Here is a 14,931-nt window from a genome sequence, read left to right as displayed (position 1 = left end):
CCCCCACGAGTCTCTGTGACTTCACTCTTGTCCCTCTCAGTCTGCTCTCCACTGAAGTCAGGGGGTTCCTTATTTTATGCATATATTCAGTAAAGTTTTAATTTTACAACAGTTGATAGTTACATAAAAATTTGCAAAGGTAGTACAGAGGCTGAGGTGGGAGGATCGCTGGAGCCCAGGAGCTGGAGGTTACCGTGAGCTGCGATTGCGCCACTGCACTCCACCCTGAGCAACAGAGCCAAACCCTGTCTCAAAGGAAAAAAAAACCACACAAGGAGTTCCCATATACCTGGACCCAGTTTCCCCTGGGAAATGTTAATAGTTTAAACTAGTAGGGTACCTTTCTCATAACTAATGGACCAGTACTGATATCTTATTATTAAGTAAACACCATGATTGATCTGGATTTCCTAACCTTCCCCTAATGCCCTTTTGCTGGTCCAGGATTCCACCCAGGACCCCACATGCACTGAGCTGGTCGTCTTAGGTGCCTCTGGGCTCTTCCAATTTCCCAACCTTCCTTTTTTTTTGATGAGCTTGGCGGTTTTGAGAAGTGTTTGCCAGGTATTCTGCGGAACGCCTTTCTCTTTGGGTTTGATGGTCTTCTTGTGGTTGGACTGGGGTTTCGGGTTCACAGCGGGGGGGCCTCTGAAGCTCAGTGGTCTGCTCCTTCCCTTACACCCAGTGCACATGCCAGCCCCGGGCCGGTCACTGCAGTGGGGCTTCCTCACCTGGCTGAGGCGCTGCGCGTCAGGTACCCCACGCCCTGTCCACAGGGCACTTTCAGGAAGCAAGTCATTGTGCGGCCCACGGAAGGGGTGGGGAGCTCTGCTCCACCCTGAGAGGGGGGCATCTCAGAGGGTTCTCTTTTAAAACCTGAATCAGATCCTGTCGTCCACCACCGCTACTAAATAAAATCAACGACGCTAAGAACCTCACCGCCTGGACCTGGTTCACCCTGACTCAGAATGGCCCCTGGGACCCCCGCCCTCACCGCTGCTCCATGGCGCCCCCTTGCCGGGCCTCAAACATGCCCATCTCATGCCCACTTTGGCCTTTGTCTTCCTACTGCCTGGCATAAAAGAGGCTCTCCCCAATTTCACCTGTGGAATGAACAAGGGCATGAATCCCCATCCTACAGAAGAGAAGACAGGGTCTGGAAAGGTAAGTCCCAGCCAAGGTCACTGAGGCAGGGCACTGCCGAGCTGGGCTTCAAACCCAGCCTCCTGGCCTCAGTGTCTGAGGATACAGCCACTTCCCCTCCTTCCCTTCCCAGGACAGAAACTCCCAGGGTGGAGGCTGCTCCGTGGGAGGAACCGCCTGATTCCTGGGAAGCAGAGGGAGAGGAGGGAGCGCCCCCACTGGGCCAGACCTTGTGCCTTGGACCTCAGTGACCCTTGCAGCGGGCACAGCTGGTGAGGCCGGGAGCCCAGGGCCACAGGAAGCTGCTACTGCTGCCTGTGCTGGCACAGAGAAGCCCCAGGGGCTGCTCCCACAGAGCCCCCAGCCTCACCGTCCTCAGTCTCCACATAGAGGCGGAGTCCCAGGTCCTTGTGACGCTTCAGCAACCAGCGGTCACTGGCTGCTGTGACGTCCAGCACCAGCCAGCCCTCGTCCCCAGCTCGGAGCGTCTGAAGATCCAAAAAGAACAAGTCAGACTCCCTGTGGACACGAAAGAACAATTAACCGGCGGCCGGCACAGCTGCCTCTGTGTCTCCAGGACCCGCTGGGGGCCGTCACCGGGGCATCTCCTACCTGACTCTGCCTGTGCCCCTTCTGAGCCTCATCTCACCGCCTCAGCCCACAGAGGTGTACACATGAGGAAACTGAGGCTCAGTGGTTCAATGAGCTGTTCAAGTCCCCATAGCCAGGATGGCAGGGCAGGGACTTGAAGGCAGGACTGTCACTGGGGCTCTTCCCGCAGTGCAGGGGGCTCGGGCCAAGCATCTTTCCCGTCTTTGAGGGTCTCTTTCGGGTCCTCTGGGAAGTGTTCCACCAATCCCCACTCCCTGCTGGGTTGCCTTGACCATGAGACTGTGAGGCGGGCAGGGGCAGGGGCACCTGGGCCAAGGGGAAGGCACCTGTTGGCCTGCTCCTGGACCACCTGGAACATGCTGATGTGGAGGGTCCTGTTGAGCAGGTGGATGCTGGGCACCTTGTAAATCCGGAACTCCGCAGCTGTGACCGCCTCCCCTTCCGGGATCTGGGTCAGGTCAAAGCGGAACTCCTTCCAGTGGGGCTCCCGGTGGCCCAGGGCATGATCTCGCTCCACTAGAAGACAAAGCAGAGCTGGGCTGGCGCTCGGAATGGCTCGGACTTTGGAGTGGGCAGAGCTGGTGTGAGCCACCGCCCCCAGCCACCCACCACTCAAGGTGGAGGGGACCCAGGGAGGCCTGGCGGGGCCGGTTTCCTTTTGTGCAAACGTTTGTTCCAGGCTTGGTCCCAGGGAGTAGACAGGGCTGAGGCCCTGCAGCCAGGCTCAGCCTGAGCCCTGCACCTGGCTGGTGCTCAACAGACCCCAGGCTCCAAACCCCAAACTCCCATTGCGCCCCTTCTCGGTCTGGCTGGTCCTGGGACCCGGAGATGAGACAGAGGAGGGAGCCTCCTCTGGGAGCTTCCAGGCTAAAGGGAAGATGGACATTGGACCCAAGGCAGAAAAGGGCCCCGGCCCTGCAGGGAAACCTGGTAGACAGGGACAAAACCGACATCACTGACGGTATCTCGGGGGACACGAGCCATCCAGAGCCTGCCCACTGCCTGGATGGGAGGTGTGGCAGGGGAGGGCTCAGGGCTGACAGCTGAGCTGGGCTGAGGCATGAGTGCAAATCTGCCATGGGTCAGGGAGACGGGCCCTGCAGGGGCTGGCCAGCCAGGGCAGAGGGCCAGAGCAGAGGGGCCTGAGGGCAGGGCAGGGAAAGCAAGCACCAGGAAACAGCAGAGGGCAGGAGACTGACGTTTCCTTTCTGGAACAAGGTGGAGGAGGAAGGAGGGAAACGTGGAAAGGAACAAGAAAAACCAGGGCAGGAGTGACAACTCCCGGAGAGGCCAGTCAGGTGCTGGGGAAGTCGGAGGGTCTCACTGGGTGATGGGATCTGAGCAGGTGGCATCTGAACTGGCTTTGAAGGGTAGGATGGGGTCTTGGTAGGTGGAGAAGGTGGCGGGGAGGGTGCTCTAGGGAGAGGGGACCTCACATGCGCAGGGGTGGAGGCGCCCACAGGTCGGCAATGCTGGGGACAGCACATGAGCTCTGCTGCGGCCTGCCTGCTGAGGGTGCCAATCCCGGGCCAGGAGCCTGGGCTGCGCTTCTGGCCAGTGGGGAGCACAGGGGATGAGGGCAGCAGGGGGGCGGCGTGGGGGGCGGGGAATTAGAAGACACGGTGGAGGCGGTGGAGGCGAGGGTAGAGGCCAGGCTGGAGGTGAGATGGGCGGCAGGGCCCCGTGGCGGGGGCTGGCCTGACAGTCAAACAAATGCCACAGTTGCGGAATAAAGCCCACATTTCCCCAGGTGTCCGGAAATACCCAGGATGCTATATTTAGAGCAGTCTCACTTTAGCCTCCTGTCCCTCTCAAACTCTAGAAATCTGTGTTTCCGGAAAGCAGGGGTGGGAGCCGCCCAGTGCCTTCCCCAAAACCCAACACTGAGATTTCAATGATATGTTTGTGAGTCTTTTTAAAAATTCTCTCTGGTTACTGGGCTCAGTGACCACAGTCAGGTTTGGAAAAGCACCAGGCTGTGCGGGCCGAGGCGGATGTGGGGAGCACTTCCTGTCCTTGCGGTGGGGACCTGGTCCAGCCATGGGCAGGCGAACAGCTGTGTGGGGCGGGGGATGGGGCCAGAAATGTGTGGGCAGGAGGTGGCCACTCATCCCAGCCCAGGACGGAGAAGAAAAGAACTTGCCTTGTTCCACAGCACCTGAGGGTGCTGGGCACGCCACAAAAGCCCGCCTGAGAGCCGGGCTGCTCAGGTGCCGTGACGCAGGCGACGATCTCTCCCCGTAGGCAGAGATCACTGATGGCAGAGTTCTGGACCTCCTCCCATGAATATCTATGTACGTGTGCTCTCTTCCCTAACACACTCACACAACATGACTTGGGTGACAATTTCAGTGGGTTCAGGATCTGCAGACCCTGCTGTGTTACATGGCTGGGTAAGAATCCCCCATTTGCAAGACGAAATCAGTCCACGCTGTTGGCTGTCACAGGGCATGCAACAGTGACGAGCAGCTCACTCGCGGCTTCTCCTGTCCACTTTCAAAGCATGGCTGTGTGCTTGTGTCCCAGGGCACAGCAGGGCTGCCGGGTGGGTCCTGGGGCTCACTGGTATCCCTGTCGGCAGGCCACATGCTGACTTCATGTGGGATCCGAGGACTGAGGGAACAGCCCACAAACCCATCAGCTCTGTGGGGACGCCCGTGCTCTGTGGCCTCCCTCCCTGCCTGACCTGGGGGTCTACCCAGGCTGACTCAAGAGTTTTGTTCAACTGAACCGACCCGAGTTCCAAACTTCCCCGCTGTGGGCTTGTGAAATCGATAAACCACCCAGGAATTCCAGCACAGGAAACTGCCTCCCCTGGCTGTTCCAGGCAAGCCTGGAAGTTGGGAAATTTTTAGGAAAATAATGATTTTTATCAGAAACTGATAAAACTTCCTGGGGTGTGACACTGAAATAGGCATTACCGTGACCGGGTGAAGGGACTGCCCTTTCTTTGCTGGAGCTGTGTGGGTCTGCAGCTGGCCAATGGTTGTACCTTTGGATAGAAAAGATATTTCTCAAAAGCTGGGGCTGAGGAAGAGCATTTGTTGGGACCCAGAGTTTCCCCTATGAAGGTTCGTGGGCAGATAGCCCCTGCTTTAGTGGCTAAGAGAGCATTGGAAGGGTAGATTCTCTGGCCAGTAGCTGGGTTCCTGGCCCCAGCCCTGACCGTCTGAGCAACCTGTGTGACCTCAGTCTCCTTGTCTGCAAAGTGGGGATTCTGTCCTTCCCACCCAGGGCTGTGAACAGGCAGGGGCCATGGGATAGGAGGGCAGCCATGGCTCTGGCGGTTAACAGCTACTTTTCCAACTTAAAGTATCAAAGTGACAAACATCCAGCCAGGACCATCAGGAGGCCATGTCTGAAACTCAGCGGCCATGGTGGGGAAAGGGAGATGTTCAGTTTTCTCTTTTTCTTTTCCTTTTTGAGACGGAGTCTCACTCTGTCGCCCAGGCTGGAGTGCAGCGGCACTATCTCAGCTCACTGCAAGCTCCGCCTCCCGGGTTAACGCCATTCTCCTGCCTCAGGCTCCCGAGTAGCTGGGACTACAGCTGCCTGCCACCTAGCTAATTTTTTGTATTTTTAGTAAAGATGGGGTTTCACCGTGTTAGCCAGGATGTTCTTGATCTCCTGACCTCGTGATCCACCCATCTCGGCCTCCCAAAGTGCTGGGATTACAGGCGTGAGCCATTGCGCCTGGCCAGTTTTCTTTTTTTCTAAATAAAAGTGTGGAATGAGAGGAAATACACCATGGAAATCTAGCAGTTCAACTTCCAGGTGCTTCCTTTTCACCTGCCTGACCTTTGTCAAGGCACTTAACCTTCTGGGTTCAGTGTCCACGCCTGCAAAATAACACTTTGAAACAGGGTCAAATGAAAATGATGAAGAGCAAGGTTTGTTGACTGTAACCAGTTCTTGGTTTCAGTCCAGTGAATGCTTCTCCCACACTATTCGGGAACATTTCCTTGTCAGTGAATGCCCAGCCTCCACCTTCCCATAGAATCAAGGTCTGGAATCTCCCAAAGATGCCTGGCTGAGCGGCCACACCTCAGCAATGCCACTGGGACGGTCCCCCAGTTCTGGCTCAGACAGAAAGTACCAAATACAATCTCCTCCCACGTTCCCACATGTGGAAACAGAACCCTGACTCCTCGCTGGGCTCCTTCTGCTACTGTGGACCACCTCCGTCTGATGCTGTGAAAAGGGGCATAAAAACCATGCTGGAATTGGCCAAAAGCGCTCGAGGCCTCTTGACAGGCCCTCAATACACAGCATGAAATGCCTGCTGCTGCCTCCCAGCGGCTGCTGATCTGAGGGTCCACGGAGGGAATTCTTGGGAAGGGCCTAGGTCTGCACAACGTGATTTCTTGGGTTTTCCCAGTAAAATTCTGCTGCCAGTTGTAGGGTTGGGAAGCTCATTCCAGGGCTCCCTGTCAGATTCAGATAGGCTGGGAGGCCCGTGCGGGAGATGCTGTCTGTCAGGCCAATGTCCTGATCCCAGTCATCTGAGATACATCCTGCCAGGAATCCCCTCTCCATGGTGGCCCCGGGAGGAGCCACTGATGTGTGGAGCAAGGTTTCTGGGCAGCACATTTATTTCCCCTATCTGCAAAACCTGGGACAGGGATCCTATTTTTGAGCATCCCATAATTTCACTTTTGGGCATGAAGGAGGAGGTTCTGTCTTTGTTGCCTTCTCATGATCTGAAGGCTTTATAAGAACACTGACTTTTCCTCATTCATTTTTCCTGGTCACAGCCAGGAATATGAATTAATTCATTATTCAGTACATTTTAAAGCAGTACTAATGGTGCACAAGTCATTATTTAGGTGCGGGAGACACTGCGGTAAGCAAGGTGGGGCAGCTCCTGTCCCCATGGGGTTTACAGGCTTGCAGGGAAGTAAGATAACAAACACGAAAGTTAACAAACAAGATCAGCCTAGGTGCTAAGTGCTAGGAAGTACACAAAGATGGGGGGACTGAGAATAACGCAGGGAGTGTGGGGGCTGCCTTATTTATGTTTTTAACTGGATTTTGAAATACTTTAGGATTATTTACATCTAAAGAGAAATGGCATGAACAGTGCAGACTTTCCATTCTTTCCCTGATAGCTTCCCCTAATGATAGCTTCTTACATAACCAATCTGTAGTATAAGAAAATCAGGAAATTGGGGGGATGGGTACGGTGGCTCACGCCTGTAATCCCAGCACGTTGGGAGGCTGAGGAGGGTGGATCATGAGGTCAGGAGTTCAAGAGCAGCCCAGCCAAGATGGTGAAACCCTGTCTCTACTAAAAATACAAAAATTGGCTGGGTGTGGTGGTAGGTGCCTGTAATCCCAGCTACTCGGGAGGCTGAGGCACAGAACTGCTTGAACCTGGGAGGTGGAGGTTGCAGTGAGCTGAGATCGCACCACTGCACTCTAGCCTGGGTGACAGAGTGAGACTCCGTTTCAAAAAAAAAACAAAAAACAAAATAGGAAATTGATACTGTTAACTAAATCCAGACTTTTCTCTAATTTTACCAACTGTCCTACTAATATCTTTTTCTGCCAAGGATTCAATCTAGGATCCCATGTTATTGATACATTAATACCTTTAGTGTCATTTCCCCTGGGGCCCCTCTGATGTGACTATTCCTCAGTCTTTCCTTCCCTTTCAACCTTGACACTGTATTTTTTTTTTTTGAGACATGGTTTTGCTCTGTCACCCAGACTGGAGTGCAGTGGCACAGTCACAGCTCGCTGCAGCCTCAACCACCTGGGCTCAGGTGATCCTCACAGTTCAGCCTCTAGGGTAGCAGGGACCACAGGTATACCCCATCATGCCCAGCTAAGTTTTTAAAAAATTGTTTATTGAGACAAGGGCTCACTATGTTGCCCAGGCTGGTCTTGAACTCCTGGGCTCAAGCAGTCCTCTTGCCTTGGCCTCCCAGAGTGCTGGGATTACAGGCATGAGCCACCATACCCAGCCTTGATACTTTTGAAGAGTGCTGGTCAGTTATTTGTAGCACGCCCCTCAATTTGGGTTTGTCACATGTTTTCTCAAGTTTGAATTAAGTTATGGATTTTGGAGAATACCACAGAAGTGTGTGGGGGAAAGAGAGATCAGACTGTTCCTGTGTCTATATAGAAAAAGGAAGATATAAGAAACTCCATTTTGATCCGTACTAGGAAAAATCCTTCTGCTTTGAGATGCTGTTAATCTGTAACCCTAGCCCCAACCCTATGCTTGCAGAAACATGTGCTGTATTGACTCAAGATTTAATGGATTTAGGGCTGTGCAGGATGTGCTTTGTTAAAAATGTGTTTGTAGGCAGTACACTTGGTAAAAGTGATCCCCTATTCTCCAGTCCTGAGTACCCAGGGACACAACGCACTGCGGAAGGCCCCAGGGACCTCTGCCCAAGAAAGCCTGGGCATCGTCCAAGGTTCCCCCTATTGAGACAGCCTGAAATACGGCCTTGTGGGAAGGGAAAGACCTGACCATCCCCCAGGCTGACACCCATAAAGGGTCTGTGCTGAGGAGGATTAGTGAAAAGAGGAAGACCTCTTTGAAGTTGAGATAAGAGGAAGGCATCTGTCTCCTGCTTGTCCCTGGGATTGGAATGTCTCAGTGTAAAACCCAATTGTACATTCTATTTACTGAGATAGGAGAAAATCACCTTATGGCTGGAGGTGAGACATGCTGGCAGCAATACCGCTCTTTACTGCATTGGGGCGTTTATGTAAAGTCAAACATAAATCTGGCCTATGTGCACATCAAGGCACAGCACCTTTCCTTAAACTTCTTTATGACACAGAGTCCTTTGCTCACATGTTTTCCTGCTGACCCTCTCCCCACCATTACCCCATAGTCCTGCCACATTTCCCTCACCAAGATGGTAGAGATAGTGATCAATAAATACTGACGGAACCAGTGCCGGTGTGGGTCCACCGTATGCTCAGCTCTGGTCCCCTGGGCCCACTTTTCTTCCTCTGTACTTTGTCTCTGTGTCTTATTTCATTTCTCAGTCTCTCATCTCCACCTTTTGAGAAATACCCACAGGTGTGGAGGGGCAGGCCCCCTTCATCTGGCGCCCAACATGGGGCTTGAACCTGCGACCCTGAGATTAAGAGTCTCATGCTATACTGACTGAACATGCTGGCGGCAATACTGCTCTTTACTGCATTGAGATGTTTGTGTAAAGTCAAACATAAATCTGGCCTACGTGCACATCAAGGCACAGCACCTTTCCTTAAACTTATTTATGACACAGAGTCCTTTGCTCACATGTTTTCCTGCTGATCCTCTCCCCGCCATTACCCTATAGTCCTGCCACATCCCCATCACCGAGATGGTAGAGATAGTGATCAATAAATACTGAGGGAACTCAGAGACCAGTGCCGGTGCGGGTCCTGTGTATGCTGAGTACCGGTCCCCTCAGCCCATTTTCTTCCTCTATACTTTGTCTCTCTGTGTCTTATTTCTTTTCTCAGTCTCTCGTCTCTACCTTTCGAGAAATACCCACAGGTGTGGAGGCACAGGCCCCCTTCAAAGTGATATGCCCTTCTCAGAGCATCAAATGGGACAATATATACCAATCTGTCTTATTACTAGTGGCATGAACTTTGATTCCCTGGTTACTGTGGTGTCTGCCAGGTTTCTCCACTGTAATGTCACGATTTTTCATTTTGTAAATAATAAATATCATGAGGAAAATACTTTTTTTGTTTTGTTTTGTTTTGTTTTTTGAGACAGAGTCTCACTCTGTCGCCCAGGCTGGAGTCCAGTGGTGTGATTGTGGCTTACTGCAGCCACAACCTCCCAGACTCAAGTGATCCTCCCATCTCAGCCTCCTGAGCAGTTAAGACTATAAGCAGGCCAGGCGCAGTGGTCCCTGCCTATAATCCCAGCACTTTGGGAGGCTGAGGCAGGTGGATCACGAGGTCAGGAGATTGAGACCATACTGGCCAACATGGTGAAACCTCATCTCTACTAAAAACAAGAAATTAGCCAGGTGTGGTGGCACATGACTGTAGTCCCAGCTACTCAGGAGGCTGAGGCAGGGGAATCGCTTGAACCTGGGAGGTGGAGGTTGCAGTGACCCAAGATTGCACCACTGCATTCCAGCCTGGGATACAGAAAGAGACTCTGTTTAAAAAAAAAAAAAAAAAAAAAAAAAAAAGACTGTAAGCGTAGTACCACCATGCCTGGCCTGCCTAATTTATTTTTTTGTAGAGATGAACTCTCACTATGTTGCCCAGGCTGGTCTTGAACTCCTGGCTCACCTTGCTGGGATCATAGACATGAGCCAATAGTGATTTTCTTTCTTTTTCATTTTTTGAGACAGGGTCTCACTTGGTCACCTACGCTGCAGTGCAGTGATGCAACCTCAACCTCCCAGGGCTTAAGGGATCCTCCCACCTTAGCCTGTCGAGTAGCTGGGACTACAGTCATGCACTACCACACCTAGCTAATTTTTTGTATTTTTTGTAGAGATGGGGTCTTGCTGTTTTGTCCAGGCTGGAATAGTGATTTTCTATTTCCTTCTTTCCTTGTACATGTATTAATTGGAATTCTTTTTAAGGGAAGATTTGTTCTTTCTTCTACATTTATTTATTTATTTAAATATTTATTTTAAGACAGAGTCTTGCTCTGTTGCCCAGGCTGGAGTGCAATGGCATGATCTCGGCTCACTGCAACCTCTGCTTCCCAGGTTCAAGTTATTCTCCTGCCTCAGCCTCCTGAGTAGTTGGGACTACAGGTGTGCACCACTATGCCTGGCTAATTTTGTATTTTTTTCAGTAGAGACAAGATTTAACCATATTGGTCAGGCTGGTCTCGAATTCCTGACCTCAGGTGATCTGCCCACCTTGGCCTCCCAAAGTGCTGGGATTACAGGTGTGAGCCACTGTGCCCAGCCTAATTATTTATTTATATCATTATGGATTCAAAGGTGTTTATTTTATTCTATGGGCTATATCCCATACTGTTGTTATTTATTTCATTGCTCAAATTGTTCTACTTTTGGCCACTGGCAGCTCCTTCAGGTTGGCTCCTGTGTCCTTCTGACCACCCCCACCATCCTTTTCTGAGCACTTCTAACTGGCACCACAAGATGCTCTAGGTGCATCCTGGGAGTTCCCATCCCCACCCCTGGAATCAGCCATTTCTGCAAGGAGTTCTGTTTTGTTTTGTTTTGCTTTTAGGAGAGATATTTAGAAACCAAGATTTGGGCACTGGGCTGCTCACTGTCCTGGAGTGTCAATACTTTTAGGCCCTTTTAGTGGACAAAGCTAGGATATATATGTGTGTACATTAATGTGTGCAAAAACACACATCTGTATGTATCTGTTTTTATAAATATATTTTGTAAATATCTGAGGTCATACTGACATCTCCAATTCCAGTCCAGTGCAGGGTTTCCTTTTCTTTCCTTTTTCTTTTTTTTGAGACAGAGTCTCACTTTGTTGGCCAGACTGGAGTGCAGTGGCGCGATCTCAGCTCACTGCAACCTCTGCTGCCTGCGTTCAAGCGATTCTCCTGTGTCAGCCTCCCGAGTAGCTGGGATTACAAGTGCCTGTCACTGAGCCCGGCTAACTTTTGTATTTTTAGTAGAGACAGGGTTTCACCATCTTGGCCAGGCTGGTCTTGAACTCCTAACCTTGTGATCCACCCGCTTCGGCCTCCCAAAGTGCTGGGATTACAGATGTGAGCCACTACACCTGGCCCAGTGTGGGGTTTCTTTAGATGTGATGTTTGAGAAGGCCTCATGAGTAAGATACTCTAAGATCAGACCTGAACACTTCTGGGCATTGCTGGCAGGAATGCAAAGTGGCACAATCCCTAGGGTGGGAAATCTGGCAATAATCTAGCAAAATGATACATGCTGTGACTCAGAAACTGTACTTCTAAGAAAATGTCCCAGCTGGCTGTAATGGCTTACGCCTGTAACCCCATCACTTTGGGAGGCCAAGGCAGGAGGACCACTTGAGGGCAGGAGTTCAAGATCAGTCTGGGGCAACGCAGGGAGACCCTGTCTCTAGAAAATTTTTTAAAATTAGCCAGGCATCAGAGGTTGCAGTGAGCTGAGATCACGTCACTGCACTTTAGCTCTTTGTTTTGAGGCAGAGTGAGAAGAGACCCTGTCTCAAAACAAAACAAACCAACAAAATTAGCCAGGCACAATGGCACTTTGCCTATAGTCTATTCAGGAGGCTGAGGTAGGAGGACGGCTTGAGCCTGGGAGGTTGAGACTGCAGTGAGCTGTGATTGCACCATGGCACTCCAGGGTGAGACTCTGTCTCAAAAAAAGAAAAAGAAAAAAGCAAGGTGAACAGTACAGATAATATACCCCTTGCTACAGTTTGGATGTGGTCTATCCCCGACAAAACTCACAATGAAATTTAATCCCCAGTGTGGCTGTGATGGGAGGTGGTACCTAGTGGGAGGTGTCTGGGTCATGGGGGTGAATCCCTCATAGACTAATGCCACGGTGGAGGGGGCCAGTGGGTGAGTTCTCCCTCTCAGGGGAATGGATTCGTTCCCTAGACGGGGGAGGCTGTTAAAAAGTCTGGCTTGCTCTCTTGCTTCCTCTCACCACTTGCTCTCTTTGCACACACCCACTGTCCTGCCACTTTCTGCCATGAGTTGAAGTAGCCTGAGGCTCTCACCAGATGCAGCTGCCTAGCCTTGAGCCTTTCAGCCAGTAGCCGCATTTCGGCTGGGCACGGGGACTTATACCTGTAATCCCAGCACTTTGGAAGGCTGAGGTGGGTGGATCACCTGAGGTCAGGAGGTCAAGATCAGCCTGGCCAATGTGGTAAAATCCCATCTCTACTAAAAATACAAAAAATTAGCCAGGTGTGGTGGCAGGCACCTGTAGTCCTTGCTACTTGGGAGGCTGAGGCAGGAGAACTCCTTGAACCCAGGAGGTAGAGGTTGCAGTGAGCTGAAATTGTACCATTGCACTCCAGCCAGGGTGACAGAGCAAGACTCTGTCTCAAAAATAAAATAAAATAAAATAAAATAAAATAAAATAAAATAAAATAAACCTCTCTTTTTTTTTTTGTAAATTACTCAGTCTTAGGGAGTCTGTTACAGCAACACAAGACAGAATAAGACAACCTTGTATCTAATAAAGGGTGAGCCCATCATCATCACCACCATCAAACACGGGTCACCTTGAACAGGTTTCTCAGTTGTGGCACCACTGACGATGTGGGCCGGATAATTCTTTGTTGTAGGGGCTCTTTTTTTTTTTTTTTTTTTTTTTTTTTTTTGAGACGGAGTCTGGCTCTGTCACCCAGGCTGGAGTGCAGTGGCGCGATCTCGGCTCACTGCAAGCTCCGCCTCCCGGGTTTACGCCATTCTCCTGCCTCAGCCTCCCGAGTAGCTGGGACTACAGGCGCCCGCCACCTCGCCCGGCTAGTTTTTTGTATTTTTTAGTAGAGACGGGGTTTCACCGTGTTAGCCAGGATGGTCTCGATCTCCTGACCTCGTGATCCGCCCGTCTCGGCCTCCCAAAGTGCTGGGATTACAGGCTTGAGCCACCGCGCCCGGCCATTGTAGGGGCTCTTTTGTGTGCTGCAGGATGTTTAGCAGCATCCCTGGCCTCCGCCCCTTAGCCGACAGCAGCACTCCCTTCCCCTCTTCATTTACACAACTCAAAGTCTCCAGATATTGTCAAATGTTTCCTGGGAGGCAAGATTGTCAGTAGTGGAGAAACTCTGCCTTTCAAAAGTGCTAGGGATCCATTCATTAGTCTAAAACCTGGGAAGTAAGGGGAAAATACCCTCGACTGTGGGAGAAGGAACCAGTCGTGTGAAGAGGAGGACGGCCTTCTAGGCAGAGGGAACAGTGGATACAAAGGCCCTGCATGTTCGAGAAACATCAAGGAGGCTGGTGTGGCTGGAATCTAGTGGTCAGGGGGCTGAAGTGTGTGAGAGGAGGTTGCAGTGACAGGCAAGGCCAGTCCATCTCCAAGAAATCCTGTTTCTAGCCTCCAAGAACTCAGCACAGTGATTCAAAGAGGCCCTGTGACCTGGGAAGAACTTCAAAACTTCAGTTGCTGCCAACCAATGTTGTGACAGTCCATGACCTTGGGAGGTGAGAAGTCACTTGGGCCACAGTGTGCCTGTAGAGCTTTCTGCAGCCAACAGGGACTGGTGACAGCCAGTTCCATTGAGACACACCGGCTGGGGGGCTTGGCTCAGAATCCAGGACAGACAATGCCACCCCACGGAGAGGCACATGGGAGGCAGAAAAGGTTACTTCTGCACCACCTCACCATGGCTCTGGGAAAATAAACCATCAGAGAGCCCTCAGCCTCCGCCTCCAGCCTCGGATAAAGCAACCTCCGGATCCTGCTCTTCCAGGAAAGGCCACTGGGGGCAGGAGGTGGCCTTCACCGGGCATGGCCACCAGCCACTCCAGGCTAGGCCTCCAGATGCCAAACTCTGCGACCCTCAGCCCAGCATCAACAAGGGCTCTAGCTATTTTTGTGCCCTGGGTAATTCAGTCTCACCCAGACAACCTAAATCTGTCTTATTTCTGACCAAAAAGTGAGACTTCAAAAGACACCCTCATCCTCCAGCTCAGAACAGACTCCTGTGGCCTGTGACTGGTCCCACCTCCCCTCAGACCCTCCCCAGCCCCGAAGGGCCCACAGGAAGAGTGTCCCAGGGCCCTCTCTGCGCTGGCCCTGCCATCTGTCCCTCGGGCCTCTTGTGCCTTCTGCCTGCAGACGTCTCCCGCAGAGTCCCTCCTGGAAGCTGCTCTCCCCAGGTGGCCCCGTCCCTCTCAGTCCGGCTGAGAAGCCTCCCAGTCCTCAGACCCCAGGCAGGTCAGGCTTTCAACCTCTCCTGGCCCCCATGCCAGGGCTTGCTGTCTCTGGTTCAGCTGTTCCTCTGGACAGTGAGCCCTTGGAGGGCCAGGACGGAGCCACGTGGGTGGATATGGGAGACTTGCATGTTGGCTCATCGGCCGCTGTGTTCCAGGGCTCTAGAGCGGGGGTGCCCCAGCGCCTTCTTCCCAAGGGCCTCTTGTCCCCAGGACAGCGGCTCAGAGCCCTTTGGGCTGGGTATCACTGCCAGTCCGGGTGTGGCTACCATGTCCCCGTGTGACTCTATCAGAAGCCACCGACATTCCTGACTGCTGTGGACCTGCCTCCTCTCCCGGCCTGGCCCCTGAGGGTGGAC

At 52.1% G+C, this 14,931-nt stretch overlaps 2 protein-coding genes across 2 annotated transcripts in view; both read right to left on the bottom strand.

Moving 5' to 3' along the window:
- The window catches only part of PPIE (peptidylprolyl isomerase E), a 248,219-nt gene extending 247,188 nt beyond the window's left edge, over positions 1-1,031 (bottom strand). Inside the window, exon 1 of the mRNA XM_050799579.1 lies at positions 1,010-1,031. The gene's annotated coding sequence lies outside the window, so the exon portion shown is untranslated. The remainder of the gene's footprint in view (positions 1-1,009) is intronic.
- The window catches only part of BMP8A (bone morphogenetic protein 8a), a 34,707-nt gene that overhangs the window by 12,387 nt on the left and 7,389 nt on the right, over positions 1-14,931 (bottom strand). The window contains exons 2-3 of the mRNA XM_050799730.1: positions 2,082-2,271; positions 1,514-1,662 (exon numbers count right to left, since the gene is read on the bottom strand). Coding sequence (XP_050655687.1) covers positions 1,514-1,662; positions 2,082-2,271 — 339 coding nt within the window. The remainder of the gene's footprint in view (positions 1-1,513; positions 1,663-2,081; positions 2,272-14,931) is intronic.

This window comes from Macaca thibetana, chromosome 1, assembly GCF_024542745.1.
Source record: "Macaca thibetana thibetana isolate TM-01 chromosome 1, ASM2454274v1, whole genome shotgun sequence".
In the NCBI taxonomy this organism is placed as follows: domain Eukaryota; kingdom Metazoa; phylum Chordata; class Mammalia; order Primates; family Cercopithecidae; genus Macaca; species Macaca thibetana.
The sequence above is the reverse complement of the archived record's forward strand: the minus strand, read 5'-3'. Positions and strand labels throughout refer to the sequence as shown.